Here is a 23,566-nt window from a genome sequence, read left to right on the forward strand (position 1 = left end):
AGCTCATGTTCACCCATATATTTTTTTCAAAATTCTCCAGCTTACAGCTTATATATACATATATATACATGGGCAAACCCAAAAAAAAAGAAATAGAGCGGCAATCTTAATTAAAAAATATATCAAACTTGCTAAATAGCTCTATAAAACCAGGAGTTGCCACATCATTTTGTGGGCCCCACATATTCTGCTTACAAAATTTCCCTGCTTACACCTCATATACATTAACATGGATAAACCAAAAAATAAAAGAGGAGAGAGCGGCAATATGTGAAAAAAAATTAATCAAAGTTGATAAATACCTCTTCAAAACCTGGAGTTGCTACAGGTTTTTGAAGGTCCCACATATTCGTTTGCGTGTGCATCAAACTTGAGCGGCAATCTGGGAAAATTCTCCAGCTTACAAAAATTTTGAAAAAACCACCAAAATTTTGAATAGCAAGGAAACAAGGAAATGTGTGGGTCCCACATATTCACTCTCTTCAAACAAGCTGTGAAAAAAGCGGCAATCTGAAAAAAAAGAGCCAAAACTGAAATTATAATTTATAATAAGTTATCATGCCATAAAAGAGAAACAAGGAAATATATATATATACACTCTAAAATCTTTTCTTATTCCAACAATCTCAAAATAACCTCTTGCTTGAAGAGAGAATATACTTATATATACTTATATACTAAGAGAGAGAGAGTATATATATATATATATATATATATATATATATATAGGGAAAAGTGAATCTAAGGTGACACCCTAGGCTCCCACCTAAGGACGCGGCCTAGAATCACATCATTTTCTAAAAAAAATTTGTGATCCGCTCCGTTAAACTTGATCTACACATTTTTAAACCCAAACACACCAATTTTGGGGTGAACCCGTTGTGTTTTGACCATTCGTTGAGGCGTGCAAAAAGTTCTATTCATTCGAAACCGTTAAAATTGCAACGAGTGGATAAAGGGTCAAAACACAACGGGTTCACCCCAAAGTTGGTGTGTTTGGGTTTAAGAACGTGTAGATCAAGTTCAACGGAGTGGATCGTAAAAAAAATTTAGGAAGATGTGATTTTAGGTATATATATATATATATATATATATATATATATACACACTCTCTCTCTCTCTCTCTAAAATCTTTTCTTATTCCAACAATCTCAAAATAACCTCTTGCTTGGGTGAGTTTTTTTACCCTTTCTCAATTTTCTTCAACATGTTCTTCAAATAGAAAGTTTTATGTGATCTTAGGTCACTATTATTTGATTATTTTTTGATTAAGTCAGTATTTCCCACATTTATGATTTATGACTCATTTCTGCCTATATACATCACATTTTTCATATCAAACTCACTTTTTAAAGCATTTATGATGACCCACTTCATCACAACATTAATTCATCATATTTATTTCATATTTCTTACCATTTACCCAAATAAAGATCATACATTAGTTTAACTAGCTTCTCAAGAAATGTATATTTTCCTCTTAGTTGCATGCTTAAATTTTATTTCAAGTACTGGACCTAAATTATGTTTTTTTTGTTTCAATTATAGAAGTGGAAAACGCTTCTGGAATCAACTCTGAAGTCATACTGTAAGTATACTATGCTCCTTTCAGTATATTTGTCTTTACATTATTGGAGATCTTTGTTCCTTAATTCATGTATATATATTTCTAGCATATTAACTTATTGAATATTAATTTGACTCTGATAAAACATGTACACAATTTATAGAGTATCATGATTCAAAGTGTTAGTTATAAACTGAAAATATTTTCAGTTTTCTATATCTTATTATTTCTATTTATGGTATCTATCCACCAATTTAACACAACTTTTTGAGCATATGTGAAATGTATATTGCACATCTTTTGGAGCATAAATGGAGAATATAAGTATATATGCAAGTGAACAATGTAACTTACCACACATCTTTCTGAGCATATTGGAATGTATGCTACCATTTACCAAAAAATCTCTTTCGGAGAATATTTCAATTCGTACTTTCGGAGAAATCTCTTTTAGAGCATATATGGAGAATATAAGTAGCAACTCAATGGATGTTAGTTCTTTCACATCACCTTCATCTCCGAAGCTCATTGACAGAATAACAGGTAACAGTCTTTATTAAACATATGCCCAATTTAATAGTTAATAGAAATCTACTGCAATAAACTTAAATTATTGAAATTATTACCTACAGAGTTGAATTCGTTGGAATCACAGATCATTGACTTCACCAATCAAAGTGAGAAAGTACTGCCACTTTGTTGAGGCACTACGACTTTGACAAACTTCTATTCCTTAACACTAACTACCCATCATCTGTTTTTAGCTCTTCGATCCTATAATAACAAAGAGAGACGAGTTAAGAGGAAAGTTGTTCATAGAGATAATGGTACCTGTAACACTACTTCCTTTGAGGATACATCCCCGGTTATTATCAAGCATACAAGGATGGAACAAATATTATATGATTCATCATTCGACGATTCTCACGTACAAATGGAAGATAATGTACAACCTGTTACAAACAATAACCAATCTAATTCGGTTATTCTTAGCAACAAAGGAAGGAGAAAAGGCAAACAAATAAATGAGAAAGGTATAACTTCCTTACATTATTTTCATGTCAAATAATTGTCCCTGTTTCCTTGCCTCATATGCTGTTGACATTGATATTGTCATTTGTTGTATAACATTGCTATTTGTTGTGTACTTCTAGGTCTGTACAATGATATACACAATGTGGGATCACCAACTTTTATTTGCGAACATTGTGATGCTATGCTTTGGTATGAAGAAAGAGCTGAGAAATCAAAGAGACCTGAAAATCCAGCTTTCTCATTATGCTGTCGAAAAGGCTCTGTCAAATTTCCTCTCCTCACGCATCCTCCCACCTTTCTCTGGAATCTGTTAACCGGTCAGGATAGCAGAAGCAATAAATTTAAAGAAAATATCAGAAGTTATAACTCAATCTTTGCATTTACTTCCTCAGGCGGGACAATTGATAATACATACAATAATGGAGGTAGGCCTTATTGTTTCCGTCTAAATAGAAAAAACCATCATAGAATAGGTTCTTTGAGACCAGTCCCTGGAAATATCCCAAAATTCTATCAGCTCTACATTTATGATACAAATAATGAATTAGAAAATCATATGAACGCGTTAAATGATTACATGAAATTGGATTGGGATATAGTTGAAGGACTTCTAACTATATTAGATTCATGTAATGAATTGGTTAAATGCTTTCAAATGGTGAGGGATAGAGTAAAGCAAGATAGTTTAATTCCTATCAAATTGGTCATAAAGGCAGCCCGAAGCGGTGATGGCCGACATCAAAACATGCCAACCGCAGGGGAGATTGCTGGCCTAATTGTCGGAAACATTGAAGATACGATTGGTATTCGAGACATTATCGTTGATGATTGTAAATTGGGATTAACAAGGATAAGTGATCTCCACTCAAGTTTTATGGCAATGCAATATCCTCTACTTTTTCCATATGGAGAGGATGGTTTTAGACTTGGCGTGGAACTTAATCAAAACACCAACAATGCTCAGAAAAAAGGAAAGAAGTTACATACATGGAGTACGCTTCATTTCGTTTGTAGCAGCGTCAGACTGAGGCACATACATTACTCTTATCAGGGAAACTATTACAAACTTACATTATGGATCTCATGACCTGCATTGAGGAGGAAAGACTTCATTGGGTTAAAGTTAATCAGTCAAAGATCCGTGCGGAGTTATACTGTGGTATCAAGGATGCACTACATAGAGGAGATACTGAAGGTGCACAAGTAGGTAAGAGAATTGTTCTACCTTCCTCTTTCACTGGCGGACCACGTTATATGACCCAAAATTACCAAGATGCAATAGCTCTTTGCCGTGTTATGGGAAACCCTGATCTTTTCATCACGGTAACATCAAATCCAAAGTGGAATAAAATTCTTGAATTTCTCAGAAATAATGGCGGACAGAGACCTAATGAAAGACCAGATATCGTCGCAAGAGTGTTCAAGATCAAACTAGATTCATTGATGGAGGATCTTCAAAAGAATAATCATTTTGGAAAGTGTATAGTAGGTATGATTTAATTTATCATATTTACATATCTGAGCATTCTCTTGGTTACATGCTTAAATTTACTTTTAAGTACCAGAGGTAAAGCTTACACCATTTGTAAGTAATAATTTTTATAATATGAGAAAAAAGCACTTTTTGGTTTATGAAATAAATTCTTCAACTAAAAAAAAGGCAAGTCAGGTACCTGATCATGAACCAATTTTATTAATCATTTTGGAAAGTGTATAGCAAGCCCAATTTAATTTATCATATTTACATCTCCTATCATTCAGATATAGATGTAATCACATTTTAATGAAATAAATCCACCACAATATCACTGTAATAAAAGCATATAAGCTCCTAGCCACATGTTTAAATTTTTTGGAAGATAAAGATGCACAAAAAATATATAACAGGTGAACAAACGAGTGGGTGCAGGTGTTTGTCTATATGCTCATCTGTGTTTATGCATTACTATATGAAGAAATGTGCATGAGCGCGTAAAGCTTAGACGTATTCATGATTTTTGAAAAATAAACCACATTCCAATTTTAATGTATATATCTGAAAACACGTCACACACAATGTAGCAAAGATCTGATTGCATAAATATTCATATTTCAAATGGACAAATCAAACTTATGTTATATTGTCATCACCTGTTTCTATGTACGTGTCAGGCCCTTCAAAAACTTGATTCTAGAATGACAAAGGTGCAACACTTTCATAGCACCCGTACTTATTTTCGTCCTTCACCCAATCAGCTTTATAGCATTGCAACTCATTTAGATGCGGCCACTGCTCCAAATTTTCATTTATCTGTAAGCAAGATTGAAACACGAATGGTCATTCTCCTGGCTTCAACAATATTAATTTTGAAACACTGATGGTATGTTGAAACTTATTGAGTGTGAAAAATTCATGTCTCAAATTGGTAAAATATTATTATGACATCATAGCAACGAATATGTTCCAGAAGGTGGTTGCAGTACGTATTTCTTAAGGGGGCATCTGAATTTAGATGCCAAGGTTTTGATGAAGTTTTAAAACAAATGAAACTCTTTATGCACATAAGAAGATGCAATATAAGAGACTGATAACATTTTTGCTTTTCATTGTTTAAGCTATTTCTTTTACTATAAAAAGACGAACTACAGCTTTGACATTAAAAAGGAATATAGACATAAACTTTGTACACATGCAATTAGATTCAAAATTGTTGTTAGGCAAATTAAGTTCTAAATTATGTATATATTATTTAATTTGTCATTTTATACTAAAATGCATATGTATTTGTTTTTTGACAGCGGTATATACAATAGAATTTCAGAAACGAGGACTACCACATGCACATATTTTGATTTGGCTACATCCTGCTCATAGATATCCAACACCAGCAAAGATTGATGAAATCATTGTCGCTGAAATACCAGACAAAACAAAGGATCCAGTTGGATATGATGTTGTATCAAAATATATGACGCATGGACTATGTGGACAAGTTGCACCAAGATCTCCATGTATGAAAAACCTGAAGTGCACAAAACATTTCCCCAAGAAATATATCAATCAGACCTGCATTGATGATGCTGGGTTTCCTATATATCGTAGGAGATGTGATGAAAATGTTTGGGTTGAAAAAGGAGGAATTAAGCTTGACAATAGCTATGTGGTACCATACAATCGAAACTTAATTGTTAAGTATCAAGCCCACATAAATGTTGAATGGTGCAATAGAGGTAGATCTATCAAATACCTCTTCAAATATATCACTAAGGGACCCGATTATGTCTCAGCATCTCTTCAACATATAAGCAATAATGCAGCATCTTCTTCCAATGCGAAAGAAAGACTTGATGAAGTACAATACTATCTTGATTGTAGATATATATCTGCTCCTGAATCAATATGGAGGATTTATGGCTTTGATATCTACTATTGAACCCCCTTGTTGAAAGGCTTCTGTTTCATTTAGTTGAACATGAGCCAATAGTTTTCAAAGATATTGATAATCTACAAGATATTGTGAATGACGTTCAGTCCAAACAAACCAAATTTAAGGGATGGATGGAAGCAAATAAATGTTATCCTGAGGCAAGAGATCTTACATATGCAGAATTTTCGGCAAAATTTGTGTGGAAGAAAAAGGAGAAATGTTGGAAACCTAGAAAGAAAGGACAAAGTGTCGGACGGATAGTTTATGCACATCCATCATGTGGAGAAAGGTTTTATCTTCGCTTATTACTGAATGTGGTCAAAGGACCAACGTCATTTGACGATATACGAGAGTTTAACGGAACAGTTTATCAAACCTACAATGAGACCTGTGCAGCAATGAGATTATTAGATGATGATAATGAATGGAAACATGCTATAGATGAAGCATCATATTCATCTTCAGGGCGTCAAATGAGGCAGTTATTTGCGCAAATACTAATCTTTGGTGAAGTGGTAGATCCTAAAAAACTGTGGAATGACAATTGGAAGTGTCTTACTGAAGGGTTTATTGAATTGCAAAGAAAACTGCTCAATATGGCAACTTTAGATATGACTGATACTCAGCTTCAGAACCATGCTCTTTCAGAAATTCAAGACCTCTTGCTACAAAATGGTCAGTCCCTACTAAACTTCAGTGGAATGCCCACACCAGATCCCCAACTTTTGAAGCAAAGCAATGATAAACTTATAAGTCAGGAGTTAAACTTCAACAGGGAGGAATTACGAAAGGAACATGAGATATATTTTCAAGGATTGAACACTCAACAGCGAGATGTATATAATGCTGTTATTGACTCTGTATACAGCAGAAGTGGGGGACTATACTTTTTGTATGGTCATGGAGGGACTGGTAAAACTTATGTGTGGAAATCAATTTGCACAAAACTTCGTTCTGAAGGAAAAATAGTCCTTCCAGTAGCATCCTCTGGAATAGCATTGATACTACTACCATATGGTAGAACTGCTCATTCTCGGTTTAAAATACCAATCATATTGAATGAACATTCAACATGTGGGATTAAACAAGGAAGTCCAGAGGCAAATCTCATTAAACAGACAGATCTTATTATATGGGATGAGGCTCCAATGATGCACAGATTTGCATTTGAAACAGTTGACAGAACGCTAAGAGATATTGTGGGAAAAGATAATCCAATGTTGGCAGAGAAACCTTTCGGTGGCATAACAGTGGTTCTTGGAGGTGATTTTAGGCAAATTCTACCTGTTGTACCAAGGGGCTCAAAACATGATATTATACATGCTACTCTCAGTAGATCTAAGTTATGGAATTATTTTAAAAATTTTAAATTGACGCAGAATATGAGGATCCAACAGCAATCATCTGATCAGCTAGGAATGAATGCGTCTGAATTCAGTGAATGGGTACTTGAAGTTGGTAATGGGACATTATCTTTCAACGATTGTGAGAAAGAAGAGTCTAAAATTGCAATTCCACGACAACTTCTGCTACAACCAACAAGAGATGCAATAGAAGATATAATTGCATCAACATATCCAGATATTCAACGGAATTGCTATAATCAAAGTTATTTGGAAGAAAGAGCAATACTAACTTCAAGAAATGAGATAGTTGACAAGAAATGAGATAGTTGACATCATAAAAAATTGTGTACTGGATAAAATAGAAGGAGAATTCACAACATACCTCAGTTCAGATTCTATTTGCCAAACATCTCCAAATCTGCAATTAAATCAATCATTATATCCGACAGAGTTTCTTAATTCTTTGACATTTCCTTCCATGCCAAATCATGAGATAAAACTGAAAGTAGGAACTCCAATCATGCTCTTGCGTAATCTAAGCCCTACTGAAGGACTCTGTAATAGCACAAGATTAATTGTTACTCAGTTATTAAAATGGGTCATCGAGGCTAGAATCATCAGTGGGTAGCCACATAGGTTCAAAGCATTTTCTTTCAAGAACTATCAGTACAAACACTGATTCTCAGTGGAATTTTCATATGAAACGAAGACAGTTACCAATTAAAACATGTTTTGCTATGACTATTAACAAAAGTCAAGGACAAACATTGAATTATGTGGGTTTGTACCTTCCAAGACCATGTTTTACGCATGGACAGTTATACGTCGCAGTGTCAAGAGTGACGACCCCTCAAGGTCTTAAAATTCTTATTATTGATAATGACGATAATGTGGCTTATGATGGAGTTACAGTGAATGTAGTTTATCATGAAATTTTCAATAACTTGAATTAAGGTATTATAGGGATCAAACACAATGTAACTTGCATGTCATTATTATATTATAACAATAGTTTTAACTAGATTGAGTGTTAAATAGTGATATGGTATGAAGTATACATATAATACAAATAAACTGAACTTATTGAACCTTGGGTCCAATTATGCATTGTAATTTGTGTTCTATTATAAAACATTGCATACAGTTTAATGCTTTATATGTAAATTATATGATCTATCATACTTATTAATTGGTTACAGGTCTGCACAGCTTAAGATGGAAGTTGGAGTATACACAACAATCAAAGATCTTAACATCAAATCAAAAGAGGTTACTATTAAGGCCCGTGTAACAAACATATGGGAGAATATTAACATCAAAACAAAAGAACATTATGGACTGTATATCATCCTCTTGGATGAATCTGTAAGAAATTTATAACCTTATAGTCACTTCCATTGATTTCTTTATTGATAATGTTTTCGCATGAAATATAATTCATAACTTATATTTCCACCATTCAAGTTTAAATTTTTTATAATATCTATATTCTGCAGGACACTTTAATTCAGGGAAGTATTCATGTTAACGAAATGTCTAGATTCTATCCTATGTTGGAAGAAGGCAGCATTCATGTTCTATCAAAGTTTCGAGTCATTCATTCATTTGGTACCTACAGAGCTACAAGGAACAAGTTTATGATAAGTTTCTGCAGGCAGACTCAAATCTGTATCTTGCAAGATTATGGAATTTTAATTCCAAAGTACAAATTCCACTACACAGCATTCAGTGACTTGCCTTCACTTAGCACAAATAAAACTTACTTGACAGGTTGTAATTTTAATTACTGATTCACCTTTTCAATAATACATTTTTTCTGATATTATTAAATATATTCTATATCTTCAATAGATATCGTTGGAATTGTAAAGGAAATATACCCATTAGAACTAACTGCAAATGGACAAAAGAGTTGTCCTAGAAGATCACTGAAGTTGATAGATGAAAGGTAAGATTTAGTAACGACATTGTAGGAATATATATAAATAACGCAGCTTCATTCTGTTAAATTATCTTAACAATACTAAATTGCATCTGCCTTGATTACAGCAATGCTGAACTCAAAGCTACATTGTGGAACAAATTAGCTGTTGAATTGGAAAGCAAACTTCAAAATCAAGACCCGAACAATATGGTCATGATTGTCACTGGTGTTGTCATAAATACTTTCAGAGGTAATATGAATAAGTTGAACCAATAATATTTATACAAATCAACTAAGCTATGGAATAATTTAAAAATAAGCTATATTTTTTTCAGGTCAATTCTCAGCATCAGCAAGTACAGGTTCAAAAGTTTACATAAACATTGAAGACACACGTGTGTTGGAACTATCACATAGGTAATTTTTAAGTTGCATATATATCGAAAATTAGCCACTAATTTTTTTGACAAACAGTGAAATTATTGATGTACACATGCACAAGTACTATAAGATTTGCGACATACACAACATGATTTACTTTCACATAATTTTCCAATTCTTACACATAATTTCTAATAAAATATGTATATGTACAGACATACGGACTCTGAAACTGAATTGCAAGTTATTGCCACACCAGTATACTTCAGTCCAAGCCAAACAAACTTAATGAAATTTGAAATAACAACTTTGATGGAATTAATATACTTTGAAGACCCAAAAACAGCCGAAGTAAGTTACAAAAACACTCAAATGATGAACCAAATTTTATTTTTCAAGAAAATAGACATCATTATCATGGATTTGTGCAGGTCTATCATTTCTTATGTCAGGTGAAAATTATTGGCATACTTGAACAAAAATGGAGATACCATGGATGTCCATATTGCAACAAGAAAACAATGGAATCAGGAAACACCTATTGGTGCAGACAATGTAACAGGGAAGTCCTAGCAGAGAACAAGTAAGCAATTAATTTATTTCACGCTACAAATATTTTTTTCTCACTCTCTTCATATTCTGAGTAAATTTTTTTTTCTAAATATAAACGTATAAATAGGTATAGAATAACATTGGATGTAGAAGATAGAACTACAGTCAGCACATTCGTTGTCTTTGGAAAGGAAGCAGAAAATTTAATCAAAGTTTCAGCCCAGGAGGTATCAAGGACAATAGAATATGTAAGCTCGAACTCTAATAATCAAACTGCTACACATTAGAAGATAAATGCATTAAGAAGTGCGTAAGTAATGCGTGATTTTGTGCAGAACAATGAAAGGGAGATATTCCTAGAGATTATCAAATCAATTATTGGGAAGACTATAAAAGTTCAGGTTAAGCTAACAAAGTATAACTTTGAAGAAGGTAAGCAATTCTTTTGTTTGATTAATGATCTAATACGTTTATCTAATATATCGCAATAATATCCTACAAATTTAAAGATGGCTTTACATCTGTTTTTCATAGTTTTATTTTTATACTGATGAAACAGGCAATGAGAGCTTCATTGTTACAAAACTTATCGAAGCTATTGAAGGTGATTCACAGATACAAGCCTAAATTTTGAAGTTATCGAACTTATCAAAGTTATTACAAATGCTTATTATTTTAAATGACAATGTATAGTAAATTACATCTAATTTTCTCTACAAAGGAATCCCAAGAAGTTGACGTTGTTAATCTGCATGAAGACGCTCTCCTACAAACACCTAAACATATTTCAAAAGATAAAGCTATGTTCACACCCTTGACTAACACACCACTCAAGCCAAAGATAGAAAAGATTTTCAAAAGTTCACCTTTAAGGATAAAAGATCTTAGAGAAGACGAGAGCATTCAAAGGAATTCTACTGTCAAAGAAACTAAAGGTTAAGTTGATTAGCAATCATTTGTTACATGTTCTAAGCACTATATGAATACAATATCATAAATAGCTCATTATCTATTTTGTGTTGTTGCAGATCTCAAAAGAAAAAGAACTTCCAATGAGTGTGGCAAGGAGAAATGGATCTGAATTTTTATTGGAGTTGCTACGAAGTTTTTGTGCACAAACCTGATGAATTTTTTTTGGTCTTCAGATCCACTTCAGAAAAGCTTAATACCTTAGTGACTTTCTATATGATAATTGCTTTGACACACTCAGTGTGGTTATATGTATTAGTCTAACTTTAAGGTTATTTTGGAGTAAGTACTTTACTATGTTTAAGAACTTTCATGCATGAATGAATGGTAGTTGAATATTGAGTATGGTCATGTGTTTATGTGCACATAACATTATAGCAATTTCCATGTTCATGCAGCCTTTTTTCCTATGTCTATGTAGAGAAAGTACCCTCTCAACATTTACTCAAGCAGTTCCCTGCCTTTAGTATGAAGAAAACACACAAAAGAGAGTTAAGACTTCAAATTTGAACTAACAATGCTCATCTTAAGCAGGTATTGTCACGTCCCGCTTTCTAAAATACACGAGAATCAGAACGTGAACAAGCCCGCGACGTATTAGATCACGGAGAATAAATAAAAATAAATGTTTCTCCTCAACCTATTACGCTAAGCGTCTGAAAATAAATATAATGCAAAGTCACAGGTCCCCGATCACAATCAGCAAGAATATAATAACAATCCAGAATAAGAAATAGACATATCATCAATGGTAAATCATCCCAGACATAAAAATATGGGTCAAACATGCCCTTATACAAATCTAAACAAATGAATACTGAAGAGTTACAAAATACACTGATCATTTAGAAATGGAAGGTAGTACAAAAGAAAACGGATGACCAATAACTAAGCTTCAGCTTCTTCTGCTCCGTCTGCAGGGCACTCCTGCTGAGAATCCTCTGGCTACTGATGAACTCCCAGCTGAACCTGTTCTTCCTCTAAGTCTGACGTACACCAGAGAAAACAGGTGTACGTCAGGTGCATGACGCACGGAAAGACCCCACAAAAGAAAAGAACGAACGAAAACCCAATGCAAAAAACGATACGATAACAGAAACAACAAAAGAACGTGCAACTGGTAATCCAACAAAATCAACATGCAATCCACGACCAAAACATGATAATCATAAGAATCCGTAAATCAATCGGGTAATGAAATCATGTAGCTAGCGATCAGAATAATCATCCAAGTCATAAGGTCATACAACTAGATGAAATTAATACTTAAAAATCTATAATAAGAGACGTAATACGTCGAGCGAAATAATCCAAACAATGAAACCCTCATGTATATACCATATGTCTCAATTATAGATAATTAATTATTAATCCTGATCTAAGTATGAACAGAAATACAACTAGTCTGCATCTCATAAAACCAACAAAGTCCACCATAAAGCACGCAAACATATTATTCTTGTTTTACATGTTATTTGAATTGGGGAAGAATATTTTTTTGTATATAATCGGGTCCCCGTAAAGTCGTCCGGGGGCCGCCTTCAAGTCAAGTATTAGCCCTCTGGCCCATGTACATAACACTCACGATATCACGATAACAAGAAAGCGCTGTGCCCGTTTATATACATGCTATATTCTCCGTCCAATCCCCCTTTAAACCCTATGTTATCAAATTAATTAAGTAACTGTACATGAAATATTGTGCACTAGCCACGGAGTTACTGTGGAACGACTTCTGTAAAACTATGAACATAACCGTGACCCACAACACGTCCGATCAAGAGTGCATCGTCTAGTCAATGCTATAATAATAATAATAATAATCAAGGAAATCTCATACCGGGATATCGATATCGAGGGAACTCGGGACTCCTCACATCGGGATATCGATATCGAGCGAGTATAGCCATACTTTGAAACACGCTTATAAATCATACTTTTAACAGGAGTCGTCTTCATGTACAGTCTCTCCTATTGGATAACAACTAGGTGATAAAACAACAAGTTCCATACAATCATTCATCAACAAATCCCACGGATGTAATAATATATCACAGACTAATCTAATTAATTAACTCATAACAGATCTAAAATTGAATGACGAGTCACATAATAATTTATGATAAACTAATAATTAAAATAAAATAATCAAGGTTCGGGATCTTGCCTCGGGTTTTCGTCGAACGAATCGACGCTGACGGCGCGAATCGGAGCTGACGCGGTGGAGCACGGCGATGAACTCGGTCGGGGCTGACTACGACATTCAGGCAGCGGGTCGATCGGACCTCTGCGGCGACGTTCAGCTTGGAGCTCAGCGACGAGGGCTGCAGGGGGTGGTGGGTTGGTGTTGTCGGATCTGGTCGAGGGCGCCATGGGTGGTCGACAGCGGCTGAGGGGGACTGACGGTGAGCAGGAGTTGAGGCGGAACAGTGGCTCCGGGAGCGGCTGAGGTGGCCGACGGTGAGGAGAACAGCGAGGGGGCAGGTGGATGACGGCGTTGATGGTGCAGCGGCGGCTGCAGGCGTGGAGATGGCTGGAGGCGTGCGCGGATGTCGAGCTGCTCGTCATGGTCGGTGCGTCGGCTGACCACGGAGGGGAGGAGGTGGATCTCGTGGAGTTCGGCATGGATGGTTTAGGGCGGCGACGAGGGTGGCAGTTGGCCAGAGGAGGAGGCGCGGGAGTGCTCTGAGGTGCTGGCGGAGGCCGAACGGCGGAGGAGGCGGTCTTGGAGGCAGAGGCGGCTGGGTTTGGGGCTTGCCGGCGGCGAAGCGGGGCGTCGGGCGGCGGTCAGAGCTCGGGTGCGGGGTGAGGGCGGTCGGGTTCAGTGCTTGAGGAAGAAGAAGAAGGAGAGAGGGTGGGTTTTCTTTGGGTTTGCTTGAAGAGAGAGAGAGATGGATCTGAGAGAGGAAGAGAGAGGGTACGATGATGGAAATAAGAGGGGAGAGAGAGAGGATTGATTTGGTATCTTTTTTTTTTGAATTTTGAAATGAGAGAAAAATGGAAGAATTAATTTTGGCTGGAGAAAATCATGGGGAGTGATTTGGGGGAATGAAATACGAGATTCAAGGGGGAAATTTTGGGAGAAAATCAGCATAATTTCAGGGAGAGAATCAGGAAAATCAATATAAAATAATTATTATCAATAATAATATCAATAATAATATCAATAATAAAAATTAATAAAAAAGATTTTACCGCAACAATTAAATTTATATTTTATAATAAGAATAAACATAAAACAGTATTATTAAATCATAGAAAATTCTAGAAAATCGGATAAAATAATAATTTAATATTTAAAATACCAAAAAATTATTTAAACTAATATCGAAAATTCATGGTCCTTACATGTATGATTTCATTGAGCAACTTATAAGCTATTTATATATATGTCCAATTTAATTTACAGATTTCACCAACTTAGTGCACACACTCAATATGATTCTAAGTGAGGAAAAACAACAAGTTATAACATAAAACTCATAAACTTCATGAGAAAATAGAGTGCTTAAAACATAATTTTTGTGAAACATAACATTTGAATTAATAAATTATGAACCATCTATACTACTGATAATAAATTTTTCATCATACATGTACGAATACTCACAGTGAGAACAACTTATGAGGGCTTCGGAAGAAACAATTTATGATGTTGTATATTTCGAAGCTCTACGAACTTCACAGGTAATACAAATCTATCAATTTATGAAAATTATAAAGTTATTGTTGCTGACTACATGATAAAACAAGTTCTGTCAATTATAAAAGCTACATGATAAAACCAATAAGTTCTGTCAATTATAAAAGCTACATGATAAAACCAATTCTTTCAACTATGTATGATTAAACTCATAATCTACAAAATAGCACCAATTCCTACTAAAATTAGAACTAAACAAGCTCGAATTCATCACCAAAATCTATGAGGACATACTAGGGCTCGGGATAAAAATAGATTGGTCATAAAAGATTGTCTCTCCTATAAAACTATGATGCAATGTAGGCTGCTATTATGAGGGATTACATCACCCAAACATTGTAATATCAATGTAGGTTGCAATCCACACAGAATTGCCCCGCCTAAACATTACATAATTAATTAAAATAGGATGCATTCTCAGTTTGTTATCATCATCACTGCCCATTTAAAAAAACATATAGCAAAATAACACATACCAGAATTGAGTACCAAAGAAAGCCATTTGTCATTAAGTTCAAACTGACCATTATATACCACAATAAGCCAACAACCAATACCTCAATGTAAGCACAAAAAGCCAACAATAAAAATTAGCAACAAGAATCAATAAAGCCTTTTATTTTGTAGTTATAACTAATATTTTCCTTTCCTCAAAACATCAAAAAAATTAAGAATGTACATCCAAACTATTCATGCTACCCAGTCACGCTAAATAGTGGATGCACTAGAACAAATAAACTTAATGATAATAGAATAAGTTTTTTTTTATCATTTTAATTCATCATTGTATACTAAAATGCATATGTATTGGTTTCTTGACAGCGGTATATACAAAGTAATTAAAATTAACTATGTCCCAAGATTATGACAATGAAACAACACAAAGTAATTAAAATACACTAATTAAAAACTTACCAGCGTTGATCACTTAAAGGTGATTTTATACTCAAAATATATTCAACCTGATCAAGCTTTCATTTTAACTTATGCATGCAATTCTTTCCTTGCGATAATTTTCTTGCAAAGTTCGCACCTCTTATAGCTATTTGTGCAGTAGTTAAGAAGAAAGATCTATATTGCCTCAATTTTACACAAGCACTTCATTGCCTTTAGTATGAAGAAAAAGCCACAAAAGAGAGTTAGTTAAAACTTCAAATTGGACTAACAACACTCATCTTAAACAAGCAATTTAAATGAGCAACTTATAGGCAATATATATATCCCCAATTTTATTTACAGATTTCAACAAATTACTGCATCCACAGTCAATAGGATTTTAAGAGGGAAAACATCAACTTATAACATTAAACTCATAAACTTAATAAGAAAATAGAGTGCTTAAAACATATTTTTTGTGAAACATAACATTTGAATTAATAAATTATGAACCATCTATACTACTGATAATAAATTTTTCATCATACATGTAGGAATATTCACAGTGAGAACAACTTATGAAGGCTTTGGAAGCAATAATTTATGATGTTGTATATTTCGAAGCTCTACGAACTTCACAGGTAATACAAATCTATCAATTTATTCAAATTATAAAGTTATTGTTGCTGACTACATGATAAAACAAGTTCTATTAATTATAAAAGCTACATGATAAAACCAATTCTTTCAACTATGTATGATTAAACTCATAAGCTACAAAATAGCAACAATTCCTACTAAAATTACAACTAAACAAGCTCGAATTCATCACAAAAATCTATGAGGACTTACTAGAGCTCAGGATAATTTATATTTACAGATTAATTTATACTTTAACTTAAAAAACATTCAAAGCTTTTTACTATTAAAATTCATCGTTCTAGAAAAGGAACTCCATAATGCAAATGTTAAACCTAAGCATAAGTCAGTTAAATAGACAGAAAATACTCAATTCTTCCCATTTTAATTGCTGTTACAGCAGAAAACTTAACAAATATCAAGCCAAATTTAATTGACCAGATAACTATATCTCATTTCATTTATTCACATCTTACTGCACTAACCAATTCCTTTTTTTGTAAACCAGTATCTAATAGAAAACAATAACTTTTCCATGTTAAAAACTGAAAACGCTGACCTATTCACAAAAATGAAACAAATTTCATTCATTCATATTCATTCATATAAATTAGTAAACACATAAAAAGCGAGATGAAGAAATAGCTAAAATTTCACAATGAAACTAAACCAGATTTCTAGGAGATAAGATAGATCAACCAAATTATAAAGATATCGTTGTTGACTACATAATAAAACCAACTCTTTCAATTATAAAATCTACATGATAAAACCAGCTCTTTCAACTTCATGAGAAAATATAGAGTGCTTAAAACTTAATTTTATTTATGAGATTAATTCATTTAACTATATGTGTCATAATTTATTCCCATGCAGACTATTCCATTTAACTATATTTGTGGGAATTACCATTTGCATTAGAGTATGTATATAGCTTATTAGGATATCTAAAAATTGAGAACAATTCTGAAATAATCTGATACAATGTCAAGACTGTAAAGATAAGTCAATATGAGTATTTTCACTCTAAGATATGTCTTTCAAAAATTAACTATGTCCCAAGATTATAACACAGAAACAACACAAATTAAAATACACTAATTAAAAACTTACTTGCGTTGATCACTTAAGGGTAATTTTTTCCTCAAAATAAATTTCAACCTGTTCAAGCTTTCATTTTAACTCATGCATGCAATTCTTTCCTTGCGATAATTTTCTTGCAAACTTCACAACTCTTATAGCCATTTGAGCAGCAGTTAAGAAGGAAAATCTCTACTGCCTAGACTTTACTCAAGCAGTCCCCTGCCTTTAGTATGAAGAAATAGGCAAAAAAGAGAGTTAGTTAAGACTTCAAATTGGACTTACAATGCTCATCTTAAGCAAGCAATTTAAATGAGCAACTTATAGGCAATTTATATATCCCCAATTTTATTTACAGATTTCATCAATTTGAAGAGAATGTAGAAATATCATGCAAATGAAATGTGTGAAGTTTTCATCATAAGGAAGATGATAAAAAAAACAAGTTAAAATAAATTACCTGCACAATGAAATAAACAAGTAATTCCTCAGAGTGCTCCCTTTCACCAGAATGAGAACACGTCTCCATAGCATCTTTGTACATTTTGTCTTTTTTTATAAATATCAAGCAATTCCTCAGACTGTGTCCATCTTCCAGCTTTCTTATAAATATATGCAGCAACCCGTATCATTTCAAGAAGCTCATGCTTTTCAATCTGCTTGCACACAAGAAAAATTTGCCATACAAATTTCATGTTTGTACTTAGCAAGCTGTAGATTCACTATTTTAAAAAAATAGCAAACTGTAGTTATCATGCAACTCAATGGATTCCCTTATCCTTTCATAATCTTCTTCTTCAACATAGATTTCCCTTAGCCTTTCATAATCTTCTTCTTCAACATAGATTTCATTCAAAGCTTCATTCATAGCAAATACATTATTGCTCTGTACCACGACCATATATGATTTCACAAGATGCAAGTGACCAACCTGAAACCAGGAGAAATGGCGAATACAAATGGGTTAGCATGAAATATTTAACTTGTGATTGTAAATAAATCTACCACAAAAAAAGAATTTTCAAAAGCACTACAAAACATAATTTGATAATATAACTCTGAATTGAAATAGGATAGGAAAAATGCTTCAAATTAGTAACGAATAATTTCACTGAAATATAGATACAAACCCATTTCTAGCATGTAATTTATTCCCATGTAGATTATTTCATTTAGCTATATTTGTGGGAATAAAAAGAATAAAGAGCGACCAAATTTAGGGTTCCGTAATTCGTGAGATGAGATAGATCAACCAAATTTAACGAATCTAGAATGAAATTAAACATAAATAATACCAAAAATAGGGAAACAATCGATTAACAATATTTCATGGTTTTGATATGAAATTATTCATCAACTAATCAACGAAAGGGAACATCATGCAGAAATTATACCTGTAATTTCCGAAATCTAACAAATCAAGCAAAAACCCGACGATTTCCACTAAGAAAGGCAGGGATTTTCGCAAAGCCGACAAAAAATAAAACGAAATTCGAGGGAGGAGTCGACAAAATTCCAGGGAGGAGTCGACAAAATTCAAGGGAGGAGTAGACGACGAGATTCGAGAGAAGTCGACGATGAAATTCAAGGGAGAAGTCGACAACGAAATTCGAGGGACGACGAGCTACGACGCAACAAGATTCAAAGAATGAGCTTTGAGGGAGGAGTGAGCAACCAGCTTCGAGGGAGAACAATGAATACCCAAGCTCTAGAATCCACTTGGAGTCATGGATCTGAAGGAGAGAGAAAGAAGAGAGAGGAGCTCATCTACTTGGAGTTAGATCTGAAAGGGGGGGGGAGAGAGGGAGAGAGAGAGAAGAGAGAGGAACCGATCAGATCTGGAGGAGGTGAGGGGAGAGAGAGAAAGAGAGGAGAGAGGAGGCGATCAGATCTGGAGGAGGCTGATAGAACGAAGAAGAAAAGTGAAACCCTAGCTCTAGAATCCTCTCTCTTAGCTATTTATATGGATAGCTTTGTAAATAAAATTTTAGATAAGTAATATTTGTAATAAATTAAATTAATAGGACAAAAATGCAAAAACTAATCGAATAGTTAATGGACTTCCGAAACAAACATACCTTTTGTTAAATTATATTCATTTATAAGCGGAATACTAAAAATTATTTGTTTAGTACTAATTGAACTACCGAACCGAACTTGATCGAATATCTAGACGAATAATAACCGTCATAAGACTATTTATATATGGGGAAGAAGCTGTAAAATTTTTTTTGATGGGTAATGTTTGCAACAAGTTTAATTAATAGGATTAACATAAAAAGGTTACCGAATAGTTAATAATCACCCTGATCGAATATAACTTTAGTTAAATTCTATTTGTTTGTAAGTTGAATACTAAAAATAATCATTTAGTATTAAATGAACAGTCGGATCGAATATGACCGAATATCTAGACGGATATTAAGCGAATTGTTTATTAAATATTTGGTTTGTTTCCACCCCTAACCATCATATACTACTTTGAATTATTCCTCAACGCAAGCCTCAAATTAATCTGAATAATCATCAATGTAGACGAATGTATAAGCGTCAGATCACAAAAATTTTGGTAACATATATTTTAAAATTTTAAATTTTAAGAGTATAATAATCAAATCAAATGTATTAAAACTTAGAGAGACGCAAATTTAAAATACAATGATAAAAAAATAAACGGTTGTGCTTTGCACAGGGTCCATACTAGTACTAATATATACTAATATAAGATATGTACAAAACAGAAGGTCAGAGTCAAGGGTTATTTTTCTTGAACCATGAGTTGTCGGGTAGGCTCGATTTGGTAGCCAGATAGATATCTCTTAGTGCTTACCCTATTAGAGAGTGGGTCCCAGTAGTTTTATCCCCTGTTCTTACTTCTTACAACGCTACACTTGATTCCATAAAGGTTCGATTATGTCTCTCTTGATGGAACGATCTAAAAGCTATGCCTATTCATGGGACTACGCTCGTCTTTTTAGCTCGCCGTCTACATATGGCAGAAGCTTAAAGAATAACTAGACTAGGCACGAGCTGAAGAATAAGAAGGCACCTTTTACGCTAGATATTCCCTTTAGTTAATGAGATACTCTTGTATACTAGTTTTTGTGAGAATTAAAGAAAATTTTAGGGATGCTAGAGCTAAAAATGTTCAAAAGACTAGATTTAATTGTGAAATACAGTATAAGATGTTATAATTTGGTAGAGATGTTGCATCAAAATGAAATCGATGTCCTTTTAGGATATGCGATAGGGTCTATCTACTATACATTTAAAACCATATGATGATGTTGATGTCAGTTATCTAACAAGGAATTATATGGAGATTATGGGGTGTTAGGATTCTCAATCTTCTTCAAATGGTTTGTTCTTAAGCTGAGAGTCATGTCCTGCAAATGAACAACACGTGAGAGGTCGGAGTTGGGATCTCTGATGGTTCCTCCAACGATCAAGTCAGTAAAGAGCTTAAGTGGGCAAGAAGGAGAGTTAAGTGTTAAGAGTTTTTTTAGCTATAATCAGCTTTTAGTTTTTTTAGTAATAAAGTCGGAGTCTATTTAGATTAGGAAACAAATTCAATTTGATTCATGATTTATTTCCTCTATTATAGGGAGTCTTTTTTAGGATAAATTTTGATAGTTTCTATTTCTTTATAATTATAGTCTTACTAGGAGTCTTATTTATTTTTCTATTTAAGAAAAGTCAGGTAACCCCAAAGAAGAATAACTTTTCATCAATAAAATTTATTTTTTAATATTTTCTTTATGGATTCAAAATTTTTCGTGGATTCGGGGATCGTTCTTTGTGGATTCAGATAACACCCATTGGTGAATTCCGAGGTTATCACTTCCACGCTGCGTTAATTGGTATTAGAGCCAGGTTTTCTGACCCGATGGCAGGCAACAAAACCCCTATTTCTCGAACTAAGTTGAATGAGTTGAAGATCGATGTTAATCAGATAAAGACTGCTTTAAAGAAACTTGCATCGGTAGTGGAGCGTCTAAACACGGTGGGAGTTTGAAATCACGTTGAGGATCATCAGCGACGTGATCCGAATCCACATGATGAATTCAATAGCAGTAATGACCCTAAGAAAGACCTTGGAGTTGGGAAGAGCACTAAAGAAGCAATAAAGAAAGAAGAACCACCTCTAGAGCATAATATCTTCTGCACGAGATGCACTGTGCTGCAGAAGGTTTGTGATGATATCATTGATAGTCACAGTAGCAAGAATCTTGTCTCTCAGCGCATGGTAAATAAATTAGGTTTGAAGACAGAGAAACACCCACCTCTCTACAAGACTGACTGGATTCGGAAGGGTAATAATGTGTAGAACGATGAGATGTGTCGGGTACCTTTTTCTATAGGCCGCAACTATATTGATGAGGTGTTGTGTGATGTGGTCGAGATGGATACTTGTCATATGCTTTTAGGTAGGCCATGACAATTCGATATTGTAGCTACCCATAGAAGCAGAGACAATGCTTGTATCTTCAAGAAGGATGAACGCAGAATTGTACTTATGCCTCTTATAGAAAAGGAGACATCTAAGATAAAGGCTATTGAGAAGAAGAAACCTTTGGTGGCAAATAACAAGGCTTTAGCAGAAAATATGAAGCAATTTGAAGAGGTCTATGACTTAGTTGTAATTGGAAATGAAGAACCTGCCCATGCTGAAATTCCTCCTAAGGTGCAAACACTCTTTATTCTTGAGATTCATGATGGTGATATGATAGTGAAGATGAATGATATGCATGATATTCCCAAAGGGGTTGAGAGTGATATTGTACATATGAATGTTGTCCCGGTGGAGGAGAAGAATAAATTAGAGAGTGAGGTAATTGATGATATGTGTGAATTGCTTAGTGGAGGGCTAAAGGCAAAGGAGATGGAAGAATTGTGTAAGGATTATGAGGCGGGATTTTCTTCCCTGAAAGCAAAGGTTGTGAATAATTTCAAGATGATTTTAATGAAACTTTCAGCATTAGAATATGAGAAGCAACATAGAACATATTTTGAGGAGTTTTTTAAGTCAACTGCAATCCACATGTCGTTAGTCACGTAAACATGGTGTGTGAAAGATTTATTCAAAATTTTGATAGCCCTAGCCGAAGAGGTAAACAATAGATGGAGATAATCAATGCTAAGTGCAATCAGATGCTAATCGTTACAAGAGAAGAAAATTATTTATCAATGAAGCTACTATTCTAACAAATATAAGCTCAGGGTCGAGTTCTTTTCAACAAGGAGAGACTGATGTACGACACTTAACGGACAATTCCATAGAGGATTCGGACAATCACGAGCTAAATACAGATTTATACGTATTATTGACTTTCGCAAAGAAATAATCATATCTTCTAACCCAGAAGGCGGATTCTGACATATTATATATGTAAATCGCCTATCTCAACGAGACGGAGCCAACCAAATTGTCAGATTTTTAAAATCTCATTCGTAATACTCAGTTTTGACTAAAATCCCTAAATATTCAGCTTTTAGTTTATTTTTAGTAATAAAGTTGGAGTCTACTTAGATTATAAAATAAATTCAATATTAGAGTCAAATTAGATTAGGAAACAAATTCAATTTTTATTCATAATTTATTTTCTCTATTATAGGGAGTTTTTTTAGGTAAATTTTGATACTTTCTATTTCTTTGTAATTCTAATCTTACTAGAAGATTTATTTATTTATTTATTTAAGAAGAGTCATGTAACCCCAAAGAAGAATAACTTTTCATCAATAAAATTTCTCTTTTAATATTTTCTTTGTGGATTCAAAGTTCTTTGTGGATTCAGAGATCGTTCTTTGTGGATTCAGAGAACACCCCTTGGTGGATTCCGAGGTTATCACTTCCACGCTGCGTCACTAATTATATAGATTAACCATTAGGGGGATGTACCAGACAAGAGTTATGTGTTATCCTTGTGGACAATGTAAAGGGAAAAAGATGTTTTTATTCTTTATATAGAAAATTAGTGTATGTTATGAGTCTTATGTTATGATTAACAAACATGTTATCTGCTTCTTGTCTTATTCTTGTATAAAATTAATTCTTCTTCATCTTTGTATCTATATTGGATGACTTAT

At 33.9% G+C, this 23,566-nt stretch overlaps 3 protein-coding genes and 2 long non-coding RNA genes across 6 annotated transcripts; 3 read left to right on the top strand and 2 right to left on the bottom strand.

Annotated features, from left to right (window-relative positions):
• Window positions 2,468-2,991, bottom strand: LOC109848347. Its single transcript, XR_002248773.1, has 3 exons — window positions 2,824-2,991; window positions 2,617-2,723; window positions 2,468-2,520 (listed from the first exon to the last, which is right to left on the bottom strand). It is a non-coding gene; the product is annotated as an uncharacterized LOC109848347 (long non-coding RNA).
• LOC109847833 lies at window positions 3,180-6,015 on the top strand. The gene is made up of 3 exons (XM_020417070.1): window positions 3,180-3,594; window positions 3,654-4,091; window positions 5,381-6,015. Exons 1-3 carry the CDS (start codon window positions 3,180-3,182, stop codon window positions 6,013-6,015), a joined length of 1,488 nt encoding a protein of 495 aa, XP_020272659.1.
• On the top strand, window positions 6,141-7,676 carry LOC109847834 (ATP-dependent DNA helicase RRM3-like). Its single transcript, XM_020417071.1, has one exon. It carries the CDS (start codon window positions 6,141-6,143, stop codon window positions 7,674-7,676), a length of 1,536 nt encoding a protein of 511 aa, XP_020272660.1.
• LOC109847835 lies at window positions 9,487-10,839 on the top strand. Its single transcript, XM_020417072.1, has 7 exons — window positions 9,487-9,529; window positions 9,615-9,696; window positions 9,876-10,011; window positions 10,113-10,243; window positions 10,340-10,439; window positions 10,548-10,644; window positions 10,772-10,839. Exons 1-7 carry the CDS (start codon window positions 9,487-9,489, stop codon window positions 10,837-10,839), a joined length of 657 nt encoding a protein of 218 aa, XP_020272661.1.
• Window positions 12,129-19,384, bottom strand: LOC109846589. 2 transcript variants are annotated; one of them, XR_002248566.1, is made up of 3 exons: window positions 18,874-19,384; window positions 17,940-18,410; window positions 12,129-12,167 (listed from the first exon to the last, which is right to left on the bottom strand). It is a non-coding gene; the product is annotated as an uncharacterized LOC109846589 (long non-coding RNA). The 2 variants fall into 2 exon arrangements; XR_002248567.1 differs by lacking the exon at window positions 12,129-12,167 and adding an exon at window positions 17,439-17,705.

This window comes from Asparagus officinalis, chromosome 7 (genome assembly GCF_001876935.1).
Source record: "Asparagus officinalis chromosome 7, Aspof.V1, whole genome shotgun sequence".
Taxonomy (NCBI): Eukaryota; Viridiplantae; Streptophyta; class Magnoliopsida; order Asparagales; family Asparagaceae; genus Asparagus; species Asparagus officinalis.